The sequence below is a fragment of the Drosophila eugracilis genome, unplaced genomic scaffold (genome assembly GCF_018153835.1).
Source record: "Drosophila eugracilis isolate 14026-0451.02 unplaced genomic scaffold, ASM1815383v1 contig_2152, whole genome shotgun sequence".
NCBI lineage: Eukaryota > Metazoa > Arthropoda > Insecta > Diptera > Drosophilidae > Drosophila > Drosophila eugracilis.
In genome coordinates, this window is record NW_024573036.1 from 582,440 (window position 1) to 604,818 (window position 22,379).

Sequence of the window (22,379 nt, forward strand, 5' to 3'; positions counted from 1 at the left end):
TCCTTAATCAGCTGTTTTTCGCTTCTGCGCACTAAAAAGTTAGGAAATAGTGTTAGAAACGGCACTGCTCTTAATACTAACTAGGATGGCGCCATTAGCTTTTTTAAATTTGAATACCAATTAAATATTTATTCATTGGATTAGCTTTCTCAACCCCTTTAGTAACAAATTCTGTGTTCTGTGTTTTACGTATAAAGATAATTGTAAATTTTTAATAAATAATGTGAACGGTTTACAAAAACTGATAACAAATCATATTTTCAATAAATACACATATACATACATAGAGGCCTTTTTGTTGTTCTTGCTGCGGTTGCGGTGATTTTGTTACAATGGGATACATTTCCATAATGCACTAAACAAATCTTGACTAAATTATGATTGTACGATTAGCCTACGATTAAGGTATATCGATTTAAGTACGTTTGAGCAGCCGAATTCGCTTAGACTAATGAATGAACCTTAAAAGTACAATTAGATTTCGTTGAATAAGAGACGGAGGGCGATAGGGTAAGCTGGCAGGAGTTAAAGTGGGTGTGGTGGCTCTCCCGGATCTATCCAAAGTTCTCGAAGTGGTGAATGAAATAGGGCAGCTTGCGAGTTTTGTTAACTTCATCACAGGCAGACATCACGCTCTTGGTCAGCGGACGGGGACCGCACGAGAAGACACCTATCTTGGAGACCTACAAATAAAGGTTATTAATAATAATAAAATTTAGGGGTCGAACAGGAAACTCACATAGGAGTGCTTCTTTTGAACAAACTTCAAAAAGCTGGACATGTCCGGGCGACCGAAATGGTTGACCGCCTTAAGACCAGTGAATATAGAGGTCTTTGAGAGTCGCTGGAAGTGGTTCTCACAGATGTACTGAAAAAAGATATAATTTTTAGTATCTGTCACTAGCAGATATATGTCTAACCCTTGTACATACCAGCATTGTCGTTCGCAGATCGAACTTGTGGAAGAACTGTGTGATGAATATGTGTATCTCCAGCACATTGGTCACATCCTTCTTCTCTACGTCGCGCAGGACATCGATGAACCACTCAAAGTGCTTGTGGGATGGGCAGATCCACAGGAAGTAAACCTTCTTGCAGGCCACACCCGAGTATCGGTTGGTACTGGTGCCGAAAACCAGATCATTGAGAATGGAGGCGTAAGGAGTGACTCCGATGCCGCCGCCCACCATCACGGCCACCTCGAACTTGTACCAGTCCTGGTTGCCGCCTCCAAACGGTCCCTCTATGCGGATTTTAGGCTGATCCTCTGGATTGTAGTTGCAGGGATCGAAGTAGTTGCGCAGCTTCCATGTCCATGGGCCCTGGGCCTTGATGTGGCAACTGAGGCAGTTCTCATGCGGTGCCGATGTTAGCGTAAAGCTGTGCATCTCATGTGGCCGGAAGGCGGTGCAGGACAACCTTACCCACTGGCCGGAAAGGTATTTAAGATTCGGTGGACGGTAGAACTTAATCTTGATCACGTCGGAGGGCAGAAGATCTGTATCGATAACATCCAGAGCCATGTACTTGGTGCGCAGTGAAACGATCTTGTCCAGCGTATACACAATGCCCGGGCCCAAGAAGAACATCCAGAAACGGGGTGGACCGGTCAGTCTGGCCAATCCATGAATCAAACTCAAAAGATACAAACCAATGTATAGGGTGTGCATGTTCCAGAAGAAATTATAGGCCTTCTTTCGGATCGTAGGATGGGCAAACACAAAGATTATGCACATTATAATGAAGAGCATGACGCCTGTGGTTCCAGTGACCGTCTGGAAAAGCCAGAAGGTGATGTCCGGCTTGTAGTCCGAGGCGAAGTGCACTTCGCGGGTCAGGCAGCGCAGGTTTTCATGGGACTGCGTGGACACATGGTAGAAGTTCACAATGTGACCCACCGTGTGCAGTACCGAAAAGAAGAGAGCTGTGCAGGCCGCAATCTTGTGGAACTGAATATGCGAGTCCAGCGGAATATACTGCTGGATGGGAAACTCCTTCAGCTTGGTGATCAGATTCCTGGACATAGTCAGCAACAGCAGCGAATAACAGAAGGATAGCGAGGCGGCGGATCCCCTGGTAATGGCGATGCCCACACCCATGATGTGCCGCAGATCTGTATGCTCCGCCATGAACGAATAGTGGATGAAGCGCTCCACAAACAAGACAATGGTGACCACATAGAAGAGGAACAAGTAGAATATGTTCTGCCTGTTCTCCTCCAGAAACGTGATGTAGGCATCCCACTTGGCCAACAGCCAGTGGCGTGGCTTGTCCTGCATCGGTTCGATATTGAAGGACGTCATTCGGGCCACGTTCGTCGATGTATCCAGGAAGTTCTGCTTGGCTCCCTTGCAGTCCAGACCGATGGCAACGAAGTCACCCTTGTACTCCTTCATCATCAGCTTAAAGTCCTGGTAAGTCAAGTGGTTCTTGTGCTCGAGTCCCACATCCTGGAACATGCCATCGATCAGCTCGGTGACCTGATCGTCTCCCAGACTCGTCGTCCTAGCAATCTCTACCAGAGATCGCATCATCTCGCTCAGTTCTCCCTTGTCGATAACCCCATTCCGATCATTATCACACATATCAAAGATTATACGGAGCTTGTCGTCTGTTTTTCCACGGGAGAATAGGACTACGGTCTCGAGGAACTCCTGGAAGCTGATCCGTCCATCCTGATCCTTGTCCACAATGTTGAACATTTTCCGCACAAACATATCATTTGGTTTCATGCCCAGGGCGGCGGCAAATTCAGCCTTGGACAGACTTGTCCGCATCACTGTCATTACCTCGCCGTCACTGGAGGCATCCGACCGCCTTCTCCGCTCGCCTGGTCTCAAGCCGAAGGTCAGGGCGTAGGCTTCCCGGAAGAAGTACTCCAACCGCTTCTGGCGCCGCTCTCGCGTCTCTGCTCGGGCCAGCATGATGTCCCTGTTAACCTCCATTAGGGTCATCTCCTTCTTATGTAGCAGAAGAAAATCTTCCAGCTTTTTCACGAACTTCCTGCGCGCCCCGTAAGATTCCAGCTCCAGAACTAGATCATGATCGCTGGGCACACGCAGCAGGATATACGGCTTCTTTTGATGTGATTCGTGGCCGACTCCTCCACGCTGACCACGTCAATGTGCTTCAGGCTGAAGGTGCGCAGTTTTTCGCCCTTTCTGTCCACTGTGTAAATAGCGGCCTCCGGACCAAATTTGACCGTAACCAGTCGCTTGTGGTTGGCGTGCAGCCATTCCCTGGCCAGCATCTTATCCACGGATCCTTTGTGCTGTGGCGCTCTCAGTGCCTCCTGACGAATCTTCAGACGACGGCGCTTGCTGTTCTGCAGCTTGACCACACAGTAACCAGCACCGGCACAAAGAATGGGGACAAAACCAAGGAAGACACACACGTATATGAACATCAATTCCGAGCCAGAGAAGTAGTCGTAGCCCTCCAAATAGGTGCAGGGCTCAAGTTCGGTGGCATTAAGCTGCATTGGCTGCGGACAAGGATCTCCAGTGCGCCACATGAACACATCCTTTTGGATTTCGTCCTCGTTAACATCCGTGCTATTCACTATGATGTCCCACAGCGTAATTTTCCTAAGCTCTGCTATCTCTTCAGGCGTGAATATGCCGTTTCGTTCATTCTCAAACCAGAAGCGATCGGCGTCCCGCAGTCTCTGGAACTGCTCCTTGATCACAGCCGTGAAGAACTCGCCCGGTTGCCCGTAGGACTCCAGCATACCGCCGACATACACATCCACATCATCCAACTGGTTATCATATGCCTCCTTGAGCATGCTGGAGGAGATAGTTGGGTCAGTTAATAATTTAGTTACGAACTTTAACTTACTCCAAGAGTTCTGGTTGCGTTTCGAATAATGGGGGATTGATGTCCGTCCAGGTCTTGTGCCTTTTCAGTCCGTACGATTCCCTCGCAGTATTATAATCCGGCAAACCGTTGTCCCGACCCCGCATAATATTGAGAGCTCCGAGATCACGACGTGTAAATTCCATGGGTCCGAAGAGCTTGTCCCGCACATCTGAGCAGAGAACGGGATCCTCACGTTCAGATATTTGCGAGGCCAGGCCCATCAGTACCTCCTCCACACTGGTGTCTGTGAAAAATCCCTATAAATAATGAAAAGTCATAAATATTTCCATACCCAAAAAACCACCAAACTTACGCTTGAATCCCACCAAGTAGAGCAAAGTCTGACGGCCGGGTAACCCATGGGAGTTTCCTTGAAGTTACATTGACCATCTCGCCTGTAAATTCCCGGTGGAATCATCGTGTGGCCAAATCGAAAGGCAGCCGCCTGAAAGATGTGCCCAATGCCAGGATGTATGTCCTGCTTATAGCCATCGTAAGGAGGCAAAGAGGTACCCAGAAAAGCGGGCAAATACTCGTAGACTATCACATTCTGCAGACTGGCAATCACCGTGTGACGCGCCCGCTGATAAATATCCTCATCGCTCCAATCTGGATGCAACCGCTTGATCCGCTGAGCCAGGGTATTGTGCCAGCGAAGGAAAAGGATGGCAAAGGAGAGGATCGCAGGATTCTGGTTGGTACGAGGGTCCCCAAGAACTGGAATTACATATATTTATACCAATGTTTATAATGTTTTTAGGGAAGATGTATAGACTGAAATGTCTCCTTAGTTATACTTCCAAAACTTACGAAAGAGTCGTTCCGGACTGAGCATCTTCATGACACTCGGAACCGGATTGTTAAAGAGCGGAACACGCATGGTGTTTCGCACCGGAAGCTTTCCGTCCTTCTGGGTGAGCAAAGTGCCGTTGTGGAAGGAGCGCATGGCATTGAGCCAGGCCTCGGAGGTGCTGTAAATGAAACTGCCATCAATCCAAGCAGTCATTTGATTTATCTGCGGAGTATGATTTCAGTAGTGGTGGTTAAACCCATCCGATGACCGTCACTCACCTGTTCCCTCGGGGCATTCGGGCTCTGTCCAGTGTCCCGATCGTAGGCTGCTCGATGGAAGGGTATGTACTTGTCGCCGCGGCACTCTCGGTCGTACATCTCATCGCACTTCTCGATCTCGATGCGATGCATCTCGATGGGACACCCAGACTCCGAGGCCATTACAATCTCATTGGCCACCAATTGGCCAAAGAAGGCCAGCAGTGCCGTCCGGTTGAACTTCGAACCCAGTCCGTCCTTTCCGCGCATAAACAGTCGACTGAGCCTGCGGGTCGAGGGTCGGTTGGCACCGGCCATCGCGTAGACTCCATCCGAGTAGGAGGGCGGTGCCTTTCGCACCAGGTGGCTATCTTAAAAGTGGATGCGAAGGTAATATATATAAATATGGTAATTGCAGGCATTGCAAAAGAACGTGTTGATATGCAAATCCAGGTCGATCACCAGTCTAACTATTTCTAATTAGACACGTAATCAGCTCAATTCACCCTTTTCGAAAGTTGTCAGCAGCCTGGCGGAAAATCCAGTTTATAACTTACCCACGGATCCCCAGTCTGGATGTGCTAGGTTATTGTACCAGCCATCGTACCGCTGTTTCTCAGTCTGACTATACATTTTCTCTGAAAGATAGCAAATATGTGACACAGGTTAAAATTTATGGGTTCAAGCAGTTAAATTTTATCTTTTCTTGTTTAGAATCGGTTATTAGATATGGTTGTATAACCCCCAGGATCGTATTGAGTCAAGAAGTATAACAATTTCAAATACCTTGGAATTTCCATCAAGGCCTTAAACTACTTATCGTATCGACACACAAAAATTCGTAAGTTTTTCCATTTCAACATACTAAATTCATTAAAAAGAAACAGAACCAAGGTGTTGGCGATGACTTTCCCAAAATAATTAGCATTTATTTGCGTAATTTGGCTGAGTTTTATGCGTGTAAGTGACACATAAATTGTGCTAGTTAAGATCAGAGAATGCCTTAAATGTCCACTTCAAATTAGATAAATAATTTACGCATAAACTTGTCTGTGGACAGTAGCCGGTTTTTAGCAAAGTCAAATTGATCCGATAAATTGTAGATTGTGATATTGGAAAATGTTTTTGGTTGACTTAGTTTGGTTCTAATTGACTGGAAAATTGATTGACTTGAGGTTCGGACGGCGGAGATTGAATCACACCCAATGGCACAAATGACTGGACCGTAGGAATGGCTGCAATTTACATATTTTTATACATATTTATGGTTCTAACGAGTTCCTAAGCAATTTTGGAAAATTATCTTTATTCGACTTGTCATCATAAAACTAATTACAAAACGATTTCGGTTAAATTTTAATTGAACTTTACTAATTTACGCCACACCCGGCCATTTAAATAGAATTTTAATCTGTGATTGAAAAATTCGGTTTAAATAGTTAACTGAGAGCTGAGACTTGTCAGAAAAGTACAAAGCCAGATGAAACCCCCCTTTTCGCCTGTTTAATTAATAATTACATCTTTTTGTGCCGACTACATCCATGATTCACACTGAAAAACACGGGTTCTAAATATAAATATTTGTTAAACAGAAGACACCTTTAAGTGATAAAAATCTGCAAGGCGTAATTGTGCTGACGCTAAACGTTATAATTATGGTTTATTTGCGTATAATTGCGATGGGGAGAGGGAAGGTTTTGCGAGAAACCAGTTTTCAAATTAACAAGCCAATGGCCGCAGCCAAAAAAGAAAACATGCCCAACATTCTAAAAAGTGTTTAGATGGAATACACATAGCAATCATTTAAACCAGTTTATTTGTTCTTTTTTAATATACCTTTTTGTTACGGCATCACCCTCGAATTCGACCATAATTCCGCTCCGAACAGAATAAGATGGTTTGTTTTGTCGGATTTGTGGGCTTTCATTCTTCACCGTGAGCAAACCATGCCGGAGCCATGACGTTGACAGCTGAAGGGGCAGCCGCAGCTACAAGTCATGACTATATTTCGTACCATTTTCGAGAGCATTGCTCGGCTCTGAGTGAGTGAGTGATGGATGGATGGTTGGATGGATGGCTAGCAACAACCACTAACAAACAGCATTAATTTCCAGGTCTGAGATGGCAAACAGAATCAGATCCGGTTAACCAAAAACGTTGCCAGCTGAGGAGGCTCAGAGAGAGGAAGCCTCAGCTGACTCTGGTCGTCTATATATGTATATATATGGCTTGGATGTACACAAACACTCTGCGTTGGCGGAGTACGGAATGTCGGCAAAAATAAAAATCACTAACCAACACCTGCACACAGAGAAGAAGCTTCCACATATAAGCTGTTTTTTTTTTCTTTTGGAAAACTTGCACGACATCACGGATTCCCCCTAAAAAAAAAACAAAATACATTTGCACATATATGAACTACTGGTTTTTTATCCAACTTTGTCGCATTGTACTTTCTGTGAATCCCACTCTATTTCTTCAGCTGTTTCGCGTTCGTTTTCTAAGTCTTTTGATTTATACGAGTACGATACGTCGCACAATTCACTTTCATCTCGGTTGGTGCGTGACTCTTGCTGTTTAAACAAAAGACGATGATTTTTTTCACGTGGCACTGCATAATTAATTTTCAGAGAGAAACATGCAGGCCATCATAACTAATTGTAATTTACTACACTCTGAAAAACACGCAGGGGTAAAATAGGTTAACTTTTGATTGATTTAAGAACGATTTTATACTTATGATGTCAAAAGATGCTAAGTCAGTAATATATTTAAAAAACGAACTAATGGCTTTGATTTACAAAATCAAGGCTACTATTTAATGCGGTAGTTCTGAACCTGCAAAAGGACTGATGACCGTATCTGTCTGTCCTGGTCACAGGACCTCCCAGTTTCATAACCTTCCTATCAGCATCAAAAACTTTCAAAAGAACGGTTGCATCAAAGTTTACATTTCCAGGCAAGGCCTTAAATCGGACCATAATCTGAGGCGACTTGTAGTCTCCTTTTTACTCATCTTTTGTCCGATAGGCAGCACGAACTTCCTTCAGTGAAAGTTTTTTACACTGCGGATACGGCTTGATAAAATCGTTAATCCTGTCCACTGCGAAATTGGCAGCTTCTAAAACGAAAGTTCGATGTGTGGACCCCGTTTTTAGTTCGTGGCATAGGCAGTAATGATGCGGAATCTCTGCGGTATGACAGTTTCTAAATTCGGGAATGGGTAGAAACAGACTTGAAATATCTGCCAGACACCATTTTTAACTTTAGAATATTTTTTCACAAAAGCCAAAGCAAACATCCAGCAGGCATCTTTCCCTTTCTGTTACAAGCGAATTAAAATTAGCACTAATTATGGAGGACGAAAAAAAAACGAATGTAGACAGTGACATCTATTTGTTAGCTGTTAATTGGTGGCCAAATTTGTCGGAACATAAAAATGCGCACATGACTTAATTAAATTTTACATTCCCGTACAAGTTCTCGCCCCGCTTAACTTCGAGACTAATGAATCGCAAAGAATTTATTTTATCTCCAGCGGCTTAATTAAGAGTTGCGGTTCGCAAAGAATGCAGTCATTCCTAAATTGAAGTTTTACTGAAACACTTGCCTAGTATTTCGGCTTACACGATGTTAATGATAGTTGCTTTGCTTCTTTCCACTGTCTCGCTTGGGGCATTTTTATTTTGTTAATCAAAATGCCATTTGCCTAATTAAAATTTCCAGTATTGGACTTTTTGGCAAATAAGTTTGTAGAACTAAACATTAAATTTGAAAGTCCAAATGATGATCAATACCCAACCAGTGATGTTAAATAAATGGGGGAATTTGTTAACATTTTAATTGATGATTTTCGTTTTTAGCAAATAAAGTTAAGCTGGGAAGTTTTTTAAAATGGAAGAACTTACAATTTTAGGTAACGATTATTTATTTAATTTATTTGGAAATATATATATAAAAAAGTTTCTACAAATATATAAAAAATTAATATCAACCAGAACTTTACAAGCTCTTGGCTTATCAATATGGGTAGCTTAAATAACCCCTTTGGAATTGAAGTGATTTACTATCATTTGAAATCCGGAGTTTATGCCAATCATTGGCAGAGACTTGCAAATAGATTTTTATCTTTCTACAATTATACAATCGAGTTGCTTGTGAGACAAATTCCGAGGTGATTAACTTGCATTTTCGGACACCAAGTACTGTCAAAAGAGGCAGGCCTTCCAAAAGCGCCAATAGCTGGTTATTGGTCAGATCTGGCATGTTCAGATCCAGGATTTTAAGATTCTTCAGATTCATTAGGCCTTTCAAAGAAGCATTCTCACAGGCGATGCGAAGTTCCTGAAGCGAAGCAATCTCGCAGATATGATCAACTTGTTCAACCCTCAATTCGAAACCCACTAAAATAAGGCTTTCCAGCGGTGTGCCTGGTTTATTAATCAGTCCCTCGATGAAATGAGGTCTAAGATTATCCGAATGCCACAACTGCACGTGTTTAAGCTTCGGCAACTGGCAGACGATCTCATAGGGCACTAAGTCCAAAAGTTGATCTCCAAAAGAAAACCTCTCTAGATTGTGACAGTTCTTCACAATCACCTTGAAGTTCTCCTCAGTTAGGTTGTCGATGTACTTTCCGATATTTAGATAGCGCAACTTCTTTAACTTCATGCAACATATAGCCAAACAGTCACCATCAAAACCGGGTCGGGCGCCGATCTCAAGGGACTCCAAATTCTCCAGGACATGCAATCCATCTCCTTTATAAGCTGGCGCCTCCAAGTTAAGTTTCTTAAGAAGAGTCAACTCCATCAGTGTGAGAATAAAATCCTTATAGGTCTCTGCTCTTCCGAAGTTCAATTGGACGTGTAATGATGTTAGACTCTTCAACTCCTTTAAATCGTGCCATCTGGGCCTTCGAAAAGTCATTTTCAGGTGCTGCACTTTGGGACAATAAGTTCGCAACAGCCACAAATTTTGTTCGTCAGTGGACTGAAGGTCCAGTGTTGACTCATAGCTGATCACATACTCATTGACGATTTCCAGCAAGTGTGCCAACTCGGTACCGTCGATACTTGCTGAGTCGATTTCAGTAATGCGACTATATCTGTGCTGTAAAGTTTCGTAAAGTTTTGTAAGATGAGGATTTGAGGCAGCAAGTTTTATTTTATCACTCAGGCTAAGATAAGACAGTATGATATCCCAGCAATAGGTGTCCAGTGCGAAGATTTTGTGTGGTGTCTTAGAAGACGAGGCTCTCTCTTTATTTTCCTTTGCAATTTGTTGATCCCCAATTACTAAATCTGGCCGCTTTGAACTTAAAACATGTTCATCAAATTCTCCGTCGATCTTTCTCTTTGCGCAGGAATTTTGATTCTCTTCCGAAGTGGTAGTTAGAGCTTTTTGCTCACTTATTGCTTCTTCTCCTGCCCCTTCACTTCTTGCACCTACACTCTCAGAATGTGCATCGTTTATTCCGCTCATTTCTGGATGATCCGTACGCGTTGATATCGGCGAATCGACTGAGCCAACCCGCCTTTGTCTATCAATGCTTCTTAAGGGACCACGTTTATGCCGGGTATTCCCCGGTTTACGCGTTAAAAACAGTACTTTATGGTTATAAAAATAACAAACAAAACTGAAGGTACATAAATATAAGATTAAAAAAATAAATTTAATATTATTTGAATGCTTTTGCTTTTCAGAGAATGGCTCAATTTTAATCTAAGAATACCTTTGAAAAATGTAAACAAAAAATTAATAAAATTAACGATTATATATATCTCTATACGTTCGATAAGAAAAAGCTCTTTGTGAACCCATTTATTAATGCCTTAAAATATGTATATTAATATATATATATATATATGCAAATTCTCCGAAAATTCTGAGTGTAAACTTTCATTGATAATGTAGTAAAGTACCCCAAACATTTTTGCTTATCGGAAAAAGTACAAAACTGATTCCGAAAATGCGTCAGCCAAAGCAAATTTCTTATCATTTTGAGCTTTTTATATCTTGAGGGGCCCATGACAATCGAAATGGGTCAGTATGCCTTTGGCTTTCAATATAGCTGGCAAAAAAAGTTTGAAAAACATTTAAACATAATTTTTTATAACCTAATATAGCCCATGTGAGATCATTCCTTGTATTCGAACTACAATTCGATATAGCACCTTCAATATAATCAATCGAAGTTCAGCTAACAACAGACCTTCGCGAATGCTAATAAAATTGATGAAAAGAAAACAAAATGAAACAAATCATTTGCCGCCAACAGGCGAGACGAATTCAATGTTCGACTTCCCCATGCCACCTGCTGAGATCGGAGATCGCTAAAACTGTCGATCTTTCCATCAGGAAGAGGGCACGAAGACAATATCACTGCGGGCGGCGGGGTTGGCCAACACAATGGGATACATTTCACGTTTGTTTGCAGTAATTTCATTAAGCTAAATATTGCGAAATAAGAAAATAAAATTGGATCTCTGGTCATAAATCAAATGATAGGCAAAATAGCAAAGCCAAAACAAAAGTAAATCGGGTGAAAAATAATAAATTAAATGCTAAATTGAGAGAGGAAGCCAAAAGGGGGGAAGCCTGTTGGCCGAGCGTTGACATTTGACTCGGATCGAGCTTCGAGCCACGCCTCTCGCCACTGCACATGCGGTACGTGACCAGTATGCACAGACATCGCGGAATCTATAGCTTTGCTGCCCACTGCTATCTTCCCTTCTCTAAAAGTTTATACCTCTGAGTGGAAAAATGTATACTGAGAAAAAGTGCTATTTGAAAATTAAAATTACTACTACTTCTACTTATACATACTCATTATTTACTTAAAAACAAAAATTATGTCAATTCGTACAGTGTATGAACAATATATATATGTATACCTGACTTATAAATTGTCTGTGCCGGGATCTAATCGGTCATTTTGAAGCCACAAGATCTCAGCACGTCTGGCGATCCGTTTGCATGCCGTCTAGGGAATGACGTCAATTCTAACCAGGTAGTATTTAGTGAGTTCAAATATGATAGGTTTAGTTGCCTTAAAAGTCGTAATTTTGTTAAAAACACTTCAGCTGTCTTGCAGTAAATGCATTTTAACTTTAAATAAATTTGCAACTTCACACGTTGCAACGGCAGATAATTTCAGTTGATTGATGTTGGTCAACGCTTCTTAGGTATTGAAAGTTGTATAGTTAACAGGAGAATATATTCTTCACATTATTTATATTGCAAATTTGAATGCTTTATTGCTTATTGAACTGCAACTAGGTAAACTCCATCTTTTGTATTAGTTTTCCCATTCCCCAACCATACAAATCTCCCCAACGGCACGATCCAAGTCTATGCAAATAAACCTAATTGAATTGAATAACCATATGGTGCGGGGTAGTGGTAGGTCGTTGGTACTCACCATAACAATGGACGGATCCCAGATCCAGACCGAGACTAATCAGCAGCAACAGCAGGGCTCCTCCGTAAGCTGCCCCGGGCAAATGATGCCGGAGCTTGGGTTTTTGGCTGGGACATGTATCTCGATTTTTGCTTGCTGCCCTCTGACGGGGCGCACTTGGAACACTCATATTGATTGCAAGCAATTTCTTTATATTTGTTGTATATTCGTTTGTTCGCTATTGTGTTGCACGAAAATCGGTCGATTACGACGCGTTTGTATTGTTAAATTAATTAAGTAAACTAACAACTTGGGATTTGGATTGACTTTGAGGGCATGGGCCTAATTATCCATTATATCGATTATCATCACAGTGGTTCGATTTAGCATTTGGTTCGCACTTTAATTTTCACTCAGCTGAGATCCCATGGTTTCCAAAATATTGCACTGCAAAACAAGTCAAGCGATTTCTATGAGACACGATTATCCAAAAAATGTAGTGATTCATTCAGAGATTCACATTCTTTGTTTTTAGTCACTTTTGATCAGTCAATTCACCCCAATTCTCGTTTAAAATGTTTTGCGATCGATTAAATTAGCATAAAACCTGATAAAGTTATCTATTAATGATTGTCACTTGCTCTTTGCTTAAAAATGGGAAAGGAATGTGGTTTAAACAGAGGAATGCCCTTAAAACTGTGAATATCTTTAGGAGACCAGATCTTCCAAAATAGTTCATTTTTTTTTTTGGCTACAATATATTTTTTTATTTTTACCCCCATTGGTTGGGTTGTATGTATCTCTTACAGAAATTTTGGAGATTTCTTTTTCAGGATTATTTAAAACCCAAAATTGGCTCGACCGCAAAGAGCGTAAAGTAAATGGCGAAATGGTTCGTTAATGCTAGCCAATTAATTAAATTGCACAAAGTGAAGCGAACGAATAAAATCGCATTTATTGAATGCACTGTGGTGTATGGCCAAATAAATGGCAAAACAAATAAAGGGCAAAGAGGCGGATAAAGGCGGAATTACCCACAAAGCAATTGACCTTCTGGGGGCTTACAAACCCACAAACGACAAACAGATTCCATTAGTCATAATCGACAATAGTCGAGAAAGAAGCCAAAAAAAAATGTTAAAAAAACACACAGACAACATCGAAAAGCATACAAATAATGTATGTGCAAAGCAGTAAAGCGAAGATAAAGAGAAGTAAAAAATATATAAAATGCCATTGCACAACTGCAAACAATTAACATTACAGCAACTGCAGAGTGCTATAGCTAACAAAGTCATAAAGACCGCCCCTCTCCCCTGCCACTGACTCCTAACATTTTTCCGCCTAATGCAATTTGGAGTTTGTTTAGAAATTGTTATTAAATGGCCGAGCGGAGAAAACTCGATGCGGTAAAAGCCAGGTCCAAATGGTCGCTTAAAATTGTGGGCGATCCGCTGACCAAATCCGCTGGCCAAACAAAAAAAAAACAGAGATCCAAGCCAATGAGTGAGCGAGCGAGAGAGAGAAAGTCCGGAAAGCGTGGAAGACTGAACGGCAATAATCACTTTGAAATTACGGTACAATACAGCAAATCGTATTGCGGTAAGAAGCCAAGAGCCTCAGCTTTCTGAACATTAGCCATAGCCCCCGGCTGTTTCATATTAATTAATAAACATTTCTGTGGCTAATTTTAAAAATTGCTGGCCAAAGTTCGAACTGACATCAAATAAGCCCCGAAATTCCTATCGAACAACAGGCTTTTCTGACGCAGTCCCAAAACCAGAATCAGCCAAAACTAAAATAGCATGAAAATGGCAACCAATTATAATAATTATGAAAATAATTTTGGTAGCATTCAAAGGTATATGAACTACTAATAGCACTATTAGCGCTAGTCTAAATTTAGATACTTTTCATTCAAAATGACCATTCACTGCGATGTTATGTTTGTTTTTTTAATTATCCCAACAATAGGAAAGACTTTTTGGCCTTTTTTCCCTAAACTTGAATTACTTCCGTTTGGAAAATATTTGTTTTCCCTAGCCACAAAGTTGAAATTATGTTTTTAATATTTTTGAAGTCGCCAAAATTGCGCAAAACCCATCTTTTGTTGCACGGGAGGCTGTGGACGACTAGAAGAAACAGCAAAAATTAAACACGAAAATAAATTAAATTCATGAACGAAAACGTAAGCAAAGCCGAGACGGCGACGAAGCAACGGACAAAGAAGACTCGGAACTCCAAAAGGGGACCCAAAAAAAAAACACACACACACACAAACGCACCAACACACACACACTGAGTAAGTGACGGAGAGGGTGAATCGTTTGCTTGTGGGCGAACAAAAGAGATGGGTAGCTCCGAAAAAAAAGATCCACAAGAAATATCCAATAAACTCCGGAGGTGGGTGTTCAATGTTTATCGGGCTTTTGCACTATTTTCTAAACAATTTAAGCCATTTCGCACGGCGACAGCCACAAAGACCCGCACACAGAGCCACGATAACGGTGAAGAAGACGGCGCATGCGCGACACGTTTCAGCGTTTCACATTCACTCTCGTCGGCGTTCGCTCACCAGCACACCGCACATCACACACACGAATCGAATCCGCCTTCGAGATGAGGGCTCCAACACACGTCCGCAGCGGCCAAGAGTTCGTTCGAAACTGAACCCAGCTGTGCGGGGACCCTCCACATTAGAGCTCGAATCGGTCCGTGGTGGAACCGGTTATGCACTGAAAACAAAATCGGAAAATTCATAATTTTTTCGTAGTAAAACTGTATTTTAAGTATATTTAAAAACCTATTTTTTAAAGAATCTCAAATATAATGATGTTCTGATGAACCATTGTTCCCCGATTTTGGAGGTAACCGAAATAAATAAAATTTAAATTTAAGTAAGAAATAAGAATTTGTTGGCAAACTTTCTCCCAGTGTAGTCTCTCCCGCTCTTTGGTACTCCCAAACTAATGCTCCATTTCGGCTTCGGCTCTCGGGATCTGGGATTGGATCCCAAGCCATGTCCGCCTTCAAATGAGTTCCGTCATATTTGACATGACGACGTGTCGAATTAATCATTGCTGTGCCTCTCGCCCTTTCTCTCGTCGCATAGCGGGAATTTCCCAGCCTGGCGGATGCATTGCAACCGGGTGGAAGACAGATCAGATGAGAGAGCAGCCCATCTTCAATCGGTTACCTCGGCTGCTCTTGCGGTTAATTGAGTGGTAAAAACCGGCACCCATGAGGAGAAGAGTTCCTGCTTGGGCCCGAGAGAGATCCCAGCGGTTGGTTCTTGGAGTCTTGTGAATGGACATCCGAGTATTACCCAACTCAGTTTGATTACACAAAATTTACATACTAATTGGAATGGCATAAAACTAATCTGATGGGTATTAGGTTTTTATGAAGTGGAACTTGACTTTCTGGACAAATGATTAAAAGATATTTGGTATTCTCCTGAGCTTGAAACTCTGATAATTTGTAACAAATTATTTACAGTCCTCCATTGTCAGATGTTGGAACATTGTCTAAAAGTGGGGACTGGGTTTGCCGCACTTTGCTTAAGCTTCTGTAGTAATTGACAAAAACAAAGGGCAACCTTTAAGTTCCTAAGGTATTTAATTGCTCAACGATTAGGGCCTGAAACATTTAACCATTGTCCAGAGACAATATTTTATGTCAAGTTTTCTATGAGTATGTCGACTCACTTACCTTTATGGCCCCATACTAGCCTCTTCGATCTTTGTTCGGATGTCAGTCAATAGTCAGAAGTCGTCAACTGCGGCTATACACCGTGCAGCTGTGCACATTAAAATCAATTAAGATTCTTATTTATCTTCGATTCTATGCCGAGCTTAACAAGTGCAGTCAGGCATTTAGCAGATCGGGCGCATCTATAAATATTTATTATTGCAAGACAACGATCGAAGCTTACTTTTAACACGCATCGAAAAACAAAAAATACATATTTCCAACTTTTAAGTGCACTTTAAATGAATTACATAGAAGACCAAAAAGTGAATCGAACGCTTCATGCTTGATCGTCATTAAAAAAATGAAAAAATGTATTGAAAACACACAACAGCAAGCATAAGTTGAGAACTCGTAACTCCAATGCAATTCGGTTAGATAAGTAATTAAATTAATTAATTTTTATGTGCTGCCGATTGTCGTTGAGTGTTGATTTATCTGTGCGTGCAATGAGGCAACTTGTAAATGGTTTTTCGCAATGGGGCCTTCCAAGCGAACAATTTGAAGTTGACTAACTTAACTCGATTAGTATCTGCAGCTGTTGACTGATTATTGATTAAAAATTTCATAAAAATAAAAATCTTCTAATTAATAAAATATTCATTAAAAATATCAATATTATTATAAATAAAATCAAACCTATAAGCCAGGAATGACATTTTCAAAAATAGACTTCAAGCTGGAGTCCAGAGCAGAAATTTCGAGCACCCACTTGAAGATTTAATGGTACTACCAAGCCCAAAACACTTTCGGCTCCAACAGCAATTACAAGTTCTAAACAAGCTCTCAGCCAAGTCCACAACAATTTACGCACACAGAACACAAAAAGTAGAAGACATAAACAATGATATCGCATTCCTGGGCTTGTATCTTGGCCACAAAAAGTGAAGGGTAAAAAATGAGCAATAATTTCTGTGTTTATGTGAAATGGCCTGCAAATATTCGAGCCACATTAATAATTAATTTATCTTGCTCAGCAAAATTAAAATCAAACCAACAACAGCGATAATATTGTTAAATGGTTTAACAACTTTCACGGCACAAAAAGCCAAGAAAAAAAAAAAAAAAAAAATGAATGAGTAAGACACGGCTACGCATAGGCAAGTAATTGATTTCTTACAGCTTGAATTTCGATTTCGATACAATTTCAATTTTCAACTACGAAAAATATCATTTTTAATGGCTTGCAAATCGAGAGCGAACGAGATCGAAGGTCAGGCAAAGCGACTCGACAGCAACAGCGACAACGCACAATGCGGCCAAATAAAAATAGTAATAATAATAATCGGACAGGTGACAATAACAAGAGCAAGAGCAGCAACAACCAAACTATACCCCTTGTGAAGCTTGTGTCGGCCCACAAAATGGAACACGCGCCATTGAAATAACACCGACAGCTCAGATTCGCAGCCGGAGTAAGTCAAAGTTAAGGCAAAACGCATTAAGCATACGCACCGTGTGACGGCCGTTTTGGAACGGAGAAACATTGAGCTTGGGCAAATAAGTAAACTGAATTAACTAGTTACTAGTAGGTAGGTAGCTGCCACTGGTAGCCGTATTAGCTTAGCTTGTTAGCAAATAGTTTCAGTGCGGAGTTGGTAGGTCTCATAAATTAAGTGCATTTTCCACTAATTGGATTCTTTGATATGACTCGATTGAATCGTTGGCTATTGAGGATTAAAGCCTAATTTTATTTTTGAAGGTTTATTTATGAGAAAATCAATTAATGTATTTTTCCACTTTTTCTAAAATTGAATTCTAAAGAAACCAATCTTATAATCATTTTTTGAATATGGTTTTCGTATGCAACATAATGAAAATTAAAAACCCATCACAGATTCCCACAGTCATTTAACAAGAAACGATTAAGCTCGAATTGAGTCCGAAGAGTTTACTCCAAGCTTGAACCCATCCCATATCCATGGCACTGCACTGAAGTGCGATTCCAAGGTACACTTGTGGCCCACTCCCAGCACCGGCTAAGCGCCCTGTTTGAACAAGTGCCGGAGAATTCGTTTCCTCAATAGAGCTTTTCGCTTTTATGTTCAATTACTTGTATTAACCCATTAACACACTGAGCTCATGCCTAACTATAAACCCAAGCCGGGCAATCATACAATGTAAGTAAAAACAACAGCAAATAAATTAAACAAGTTCCCTTTCACTTGCATCCCATATTAACGAACGATGTTCTGTGGATAAGATCAATGTGTCCCATCTATGATATTTCTAATGCAATTTAGCCATACAAAGTTTCGCAGAGCCTCGCAGCCGGCGTCTAAAAACATCTCAATCTCCAAAGGCATTCCGATTGCCGGATCTCGGAGGGGAAAGAGTGGAAATGCCAACTGACATACACCGAGCATGCGTACGTGATTTTGGATTTAAATAACTTTGGCCCGGCAACAGCACAGCAGGTAGTAGTATAAACACATATGTTGGGTAAACTGAAGCAGGTGAAGCGGCATTAAGGTGAGACTGAGGCATTGACTTTGGTAATGAAATAAACAGCCTACTCCAGTGCAGTTCAGTTGGTCAGCCCTTCATGCAAGAATGCCCCAAGTGGAGGATATTCAAGTAGTACTAGACAGTTAAAGACTCTTACTGCCCAAATCCCTCCATAGCTGACTCTTTAACTCAGTGTAGCTGTCAGGTGTTAATTAAATACCTGTGGAGCTTACAAGGTCAGTGCAATAAATTAAAAAAATATATTGCAGAACATGTGCCATCCACTTAATACCATTTGCAGAATTTACAAAAATCTATTCTTTTGGTGAACATCGAATACCCTTTAGCCAGTGTAAAATCATTTGTCACAATCCATCACTCTAAATAACACTTTATATCAAAGAAAATAAAACATTTTTATATATAATCATCTGTCCCAACACATAATGTGTACCGTTTTTAAACTTATTTAATGAAATTTGCATAGAAGTAAAATAGATTTTTTTCTGTACTGCAGGTAAATTTGTATTTAAAGGCGCCACAATTTGTTTGCGGCCATTTTACTTTTTCGAACAGCCTATAAGTATGCAGCATCATTTGACACTTTTAAAATTAGCTCTTTTCAAATGTCTAGTCAGTTTGCCTTCTGCAACTTCTTGAGTATTTTTTCCATATGGTTTAACTTGTTCTCGATAAGCTTACTTCGCATCTCTTCCATCTCTTTTCAGCTTTTGCCTGTCTTCGGCATTATCCATCACGGCGAGGGCCATCTTAACCGTCCGTTCCGGAACTCTTGATAATTTTTCATTAAGCGTGATCCCACAATAGTATAGTGGCTCCAGGGCATATAGGCATAAACCTTGCGGTCATCATTCGGCTTAATGCAAATATAGCGTGGGGTTAGGCAGTTGGGAAAGATTTTTAGCAGTCGGCAGATATTCCGAAATGTTTGATGGCTATTGAAAAGCCCAGGTCGTCCACCACTGTTTAGCACCTGTTCGTATCGACTTACCAGGTTGACACGGCAAATTTCACCGTTCAGTTCGGCTTGCATTTTAATATTCTGAGAAACAGGAAAGAATGATAAAAATTAGATCACTGGCAGCTTAAGGCAGATGAGCCTACCTGGGTATCGTTCACGGCCAGACCGTTCAACAGATTGAGTAACACTATCGTTATGAACATAATAAAGATCACCAAGAACAAGTACGAGTAGACACTAGTGAAGGTTATGTCCCCGGCATTAAGCTCGCCTGTCATCATTACAATGGTTTTGATTAGGGCCACGAATATGTTGGTGAAGTCGAAGTCCTGTTTGTTTTCTTCTTCCAAAAACGAAGATGTACTTTCAGTGGTCTCCGGAGATATCGTGGTACCTGCTAGTCTATCCTTTTTCTCTGGCAATTTTCCAAAAATAATAAAGAAACAGAGACTAAAAGTGATCACAAAGATCGAGTAGAAGGAAAAACTTTTAAGAAAGTTCATTGAGACTTCGCGTAACATAAGCATGTGCGTCGAAATGGAGAGCACTGGCAAGGACCCCACCAACAGGCAGAAATCTACGCTGACCAATAGAATGGTATAAGCGGCTACGGTGCGCTCTGTCTCCTTGTCATTGAATTTAATGCAGGTCAGGATCGACAATACTATAAGAGAGCACTCCAAAAGGTTTGTTATGGACTTAACATACCGAAATCGAGAAATCATGAACTGGATAGCCTCCCGAATAAATAGATAGCCTATTCCCACATAGGAAAGGTATTTGCAAACTGCGAAGAAAGCTGTGTACTCGCTGTCGTAGAGTCTAAGGAGCGTGTGGATGATAATGAAGAAGGTAAAGACCGTACTTAATATAAAATTTAGGTAAAAACCCACGCAAAGGCGGCGCCACTTTAGGAAGAGGAAGGTCGAGATTACCGGGTGCTGCAGCAGGTGACGCATCTCCTCCGACTGGGCGATAAAGGTGATGGGGGACATTTCGTCTTGCACCTCAACACCGACAGGTATTAGGTTTTTGTATTCGATGGTGATCCCGAAATCCTTTTCACCACGACTATTTCCATTCGTGGTGATGCAGGAGTCAAAGTGCTCTTCGAGCACCTCAGGCAGCATGTCTTTGATGGGCAGGGTTTCATACCTATTCAGAGACCCAATGTAGGCACCATGCTTTAGAAGTTCCTTCATAGCAAATGTGTTCCGAACTTTCACCGCATATGCTAGCGGCCCTTGATCATCATCATAGGTCTCGTTGATGCTCACGAGATCGGATTTTAATAGATACAAAAAACAACGTTGATGATTAAAACCATTAATGGGTTTATCGTCTAGGCGATCGATCGCCACGCGTAGTAAGAGTGAGCTTGAACCAAGCTCAACTTTAAGCGTCGCTAGAAGGATTTTCAGGGCCATAGAGTTGCCCCAGTGTAAGGCCACCCCAAAGAGAGTTGTGTTGCCGGTTATCGTCCGATAATTGATATTAACGCCAGAAGAAAGGATCGTTTCAAGAGCCCTCTGCCTTCCCAAACGAATACAATCCTTCAGTAGGTTAATGTACTCCCAATCGTCAGTTTTCAGTAGATTGCCTGGCATGCTCTTGTACACGGCAAATTGCTGCTCAAACAGGTCATCATCTCCATCTTCTAGAGTAAGTAGAAGGCTTTTTATATCCAGCTCCATCTTACTTTTGCGGTTTTCCGGCAATCGCAGCTCCGGAAACTCCGCCTTCAGTAGACGTCGCACATTTCCCCAGTGGAAGCTATCGATATCTATGTCTGGCTGGGCGAGGAAGAGCTTGACCAGCTCCAGCCTCTCTGCCTTAACCTTTTTTCGAAGCACTTTATGCAAAGGCGTTAAATTTCGTAAGTCGACGATGTTCGGAGAGGCACCGCATTCGAGCAAGAATCGCATGCAGGATAAAACCGCCGAAGCGTTGTCTTCCGTGAGATTATCGGCCAGAGAGTTAAGTGGGGTGAGGTATTCATACTTTATGTCCACCTGAGATTTTCCTTCGGGACTGAAAGCAAGAAGCGCTTCGAGATTTCCGGGGTCTATTGAATCGGCGGCAAAGCTGACTGCGGTTTTCATCAAACGCGTATTATACTGAAGAAGATTGAAACCTAGGGATCGATTTTACTATTTGCGGGAAAATACTCACATAGTTGACCTTACAACCGTGATCGATGCACGCCCTTATAAAACTCCGGCAACCTGGAGTGGATAGCGCCTTCTCGTAGATGTTCATCATAAGCCCGATCTGCTGATCAGCCCTGGCCCCGCCTTTCAAAGCAGCGACAAACCGCTGAATATCTTGATTGGCCAAAGACAAAATCAGCTGGGACTGAGGATCGATATAGGAAGCTCGTTTTAAATGCATTTTTATGGTCTGAATAAAGTATTGCCGCAAATTAACGTCGTTAAAGAAAAACAAAACTTCACAGTAACTAACCGAACCGTTTTTACAGAGCTAGTGCCTTGTAGATCCTCAGATGTTCCTCACTCAAATACAACTAACTTATGCTGACTGAGATGCCGGCTAGCATTAAATAGCTGAGCAAGAGTGTTATTATTCATCAACGTCTAATAACAGCCTGTGTACTAACAGTTGCTGAGTCAGAATTTGAATTTTTTTAATTCATTTTAAAATGTTTATGTTAGTAAAACGTCTGATATCCAAGAAATAGGCATTATCGATCCGGTCACTAGGACCCTAATTAAAAGGAACGTAATGTAGCTCATAAATATTTAAAACACTGACAAAATATTTTTAGCCTGTTAAATATGAATGCGTAGATTATTAGGAAGAAAGATATGAATAACCCATACCCAGAATCACAGTTAGACCCTTTATTTCCTTCTAAATTTAAACAAA

General features: G+C 41.4%; 3 protein-coding genes across 3 annotated transcripts; all 3 read right to left on the reverse strand.

Moving 5' to 3' along the window:
- Positions 1-183: 183 nt before the first annotated feature.
- Positions 184-14,988, reverse strand: LOC108110839 (dual oxidase). The gene is given in 11 exon segments (XM_017220081.2): positions 184-683; positions 740-868; positions 933-3,082; positions 3,085-3,788; positions 3,841-4,118; positions 4,175-4,578; positions 4,672-4,876; positions 4,933-5,282; positions 5,469-5,549; positions 12,335-12,760; positions 14,889-14,988. Coding segments are annotated over 10 exon segments (4,599 nt in total). The 5' UTR covers positions 12,504-12,760; positions 14,889-14,988; the 3' UTR covers positions 184-554.
- LOC108110841 lies at positions 8,887-10,466 on the reverse strand. The gene has a single exon (XM_017220086.2). It carries the CDS (start codon positions 10,393-10,395, stop codon positions 8,932-8,934), a length of 1,464 nt encoding a protein of 487 aa, XP_017075575.2. The 5' UTR covers positions 10,396-10,466; the 3' UTR covers positions 8,887-8,931.
- A 4,277-nt stretch (positions 14,989-19,265) lies between the features above and the next one.
- On the reverse strand, positions 19,266-21,884 carry LOC108110443 (transient receptor potential cation channel protein painless-like). Its single transcript, XM_041818126.1, has 3 exons — positions 21,666-21,884; positions 19,637-21,610; positions 19,266-19,574 (listed from the first exon to the last, which is right to left on the reverse strand). The coding sequence occupies exons 1-3, from the start codon at positions 21,882-21,884 to the stop codon at positions 19,266-19,268; spliced, it is 2,502 nt and encodes an 833-aa protein (XP_041674060.1).
- Between the last annotated feature and the right edge of the window lie 495 nt (positions 21,885-22,379).

What these genes read in the sequence shown, in the direction of transcription:
- LOC108110443 (XM_041818126.1), bottom strand. Translation starts at nt 21,884, where the DNA reads ATGCATTTAAAACGAGCTTCCTATATCGATCCTCAGTCCCAGCTGATT. An exon ending in ACGGTTGTAAGGTCAACTAT is followed by an intron (nt 21,611 to 21,665) that starts GTGAGTATTTTC and finishes AATCTTCTTCAG; the next exon opens with TATAATACGCGTTTGATGAA. An exon ending in TGGCCGTGAACGATACCCAG is followed by an intron (nt 19,575 to 19,636) that starts GTAGGCTCATCT and finishes CCTGTTTCTCAG; the next exon opens with AATATTAAAATGCAAGCCGA.
- LOC108110841 (XM_017220086.2), bottom strand. Translation starts at nt 10,395, where the DNA reads ATGAGCGGAATAAACGATGCACATTCTGAGAGTGTAGGTGCAAGAAGT.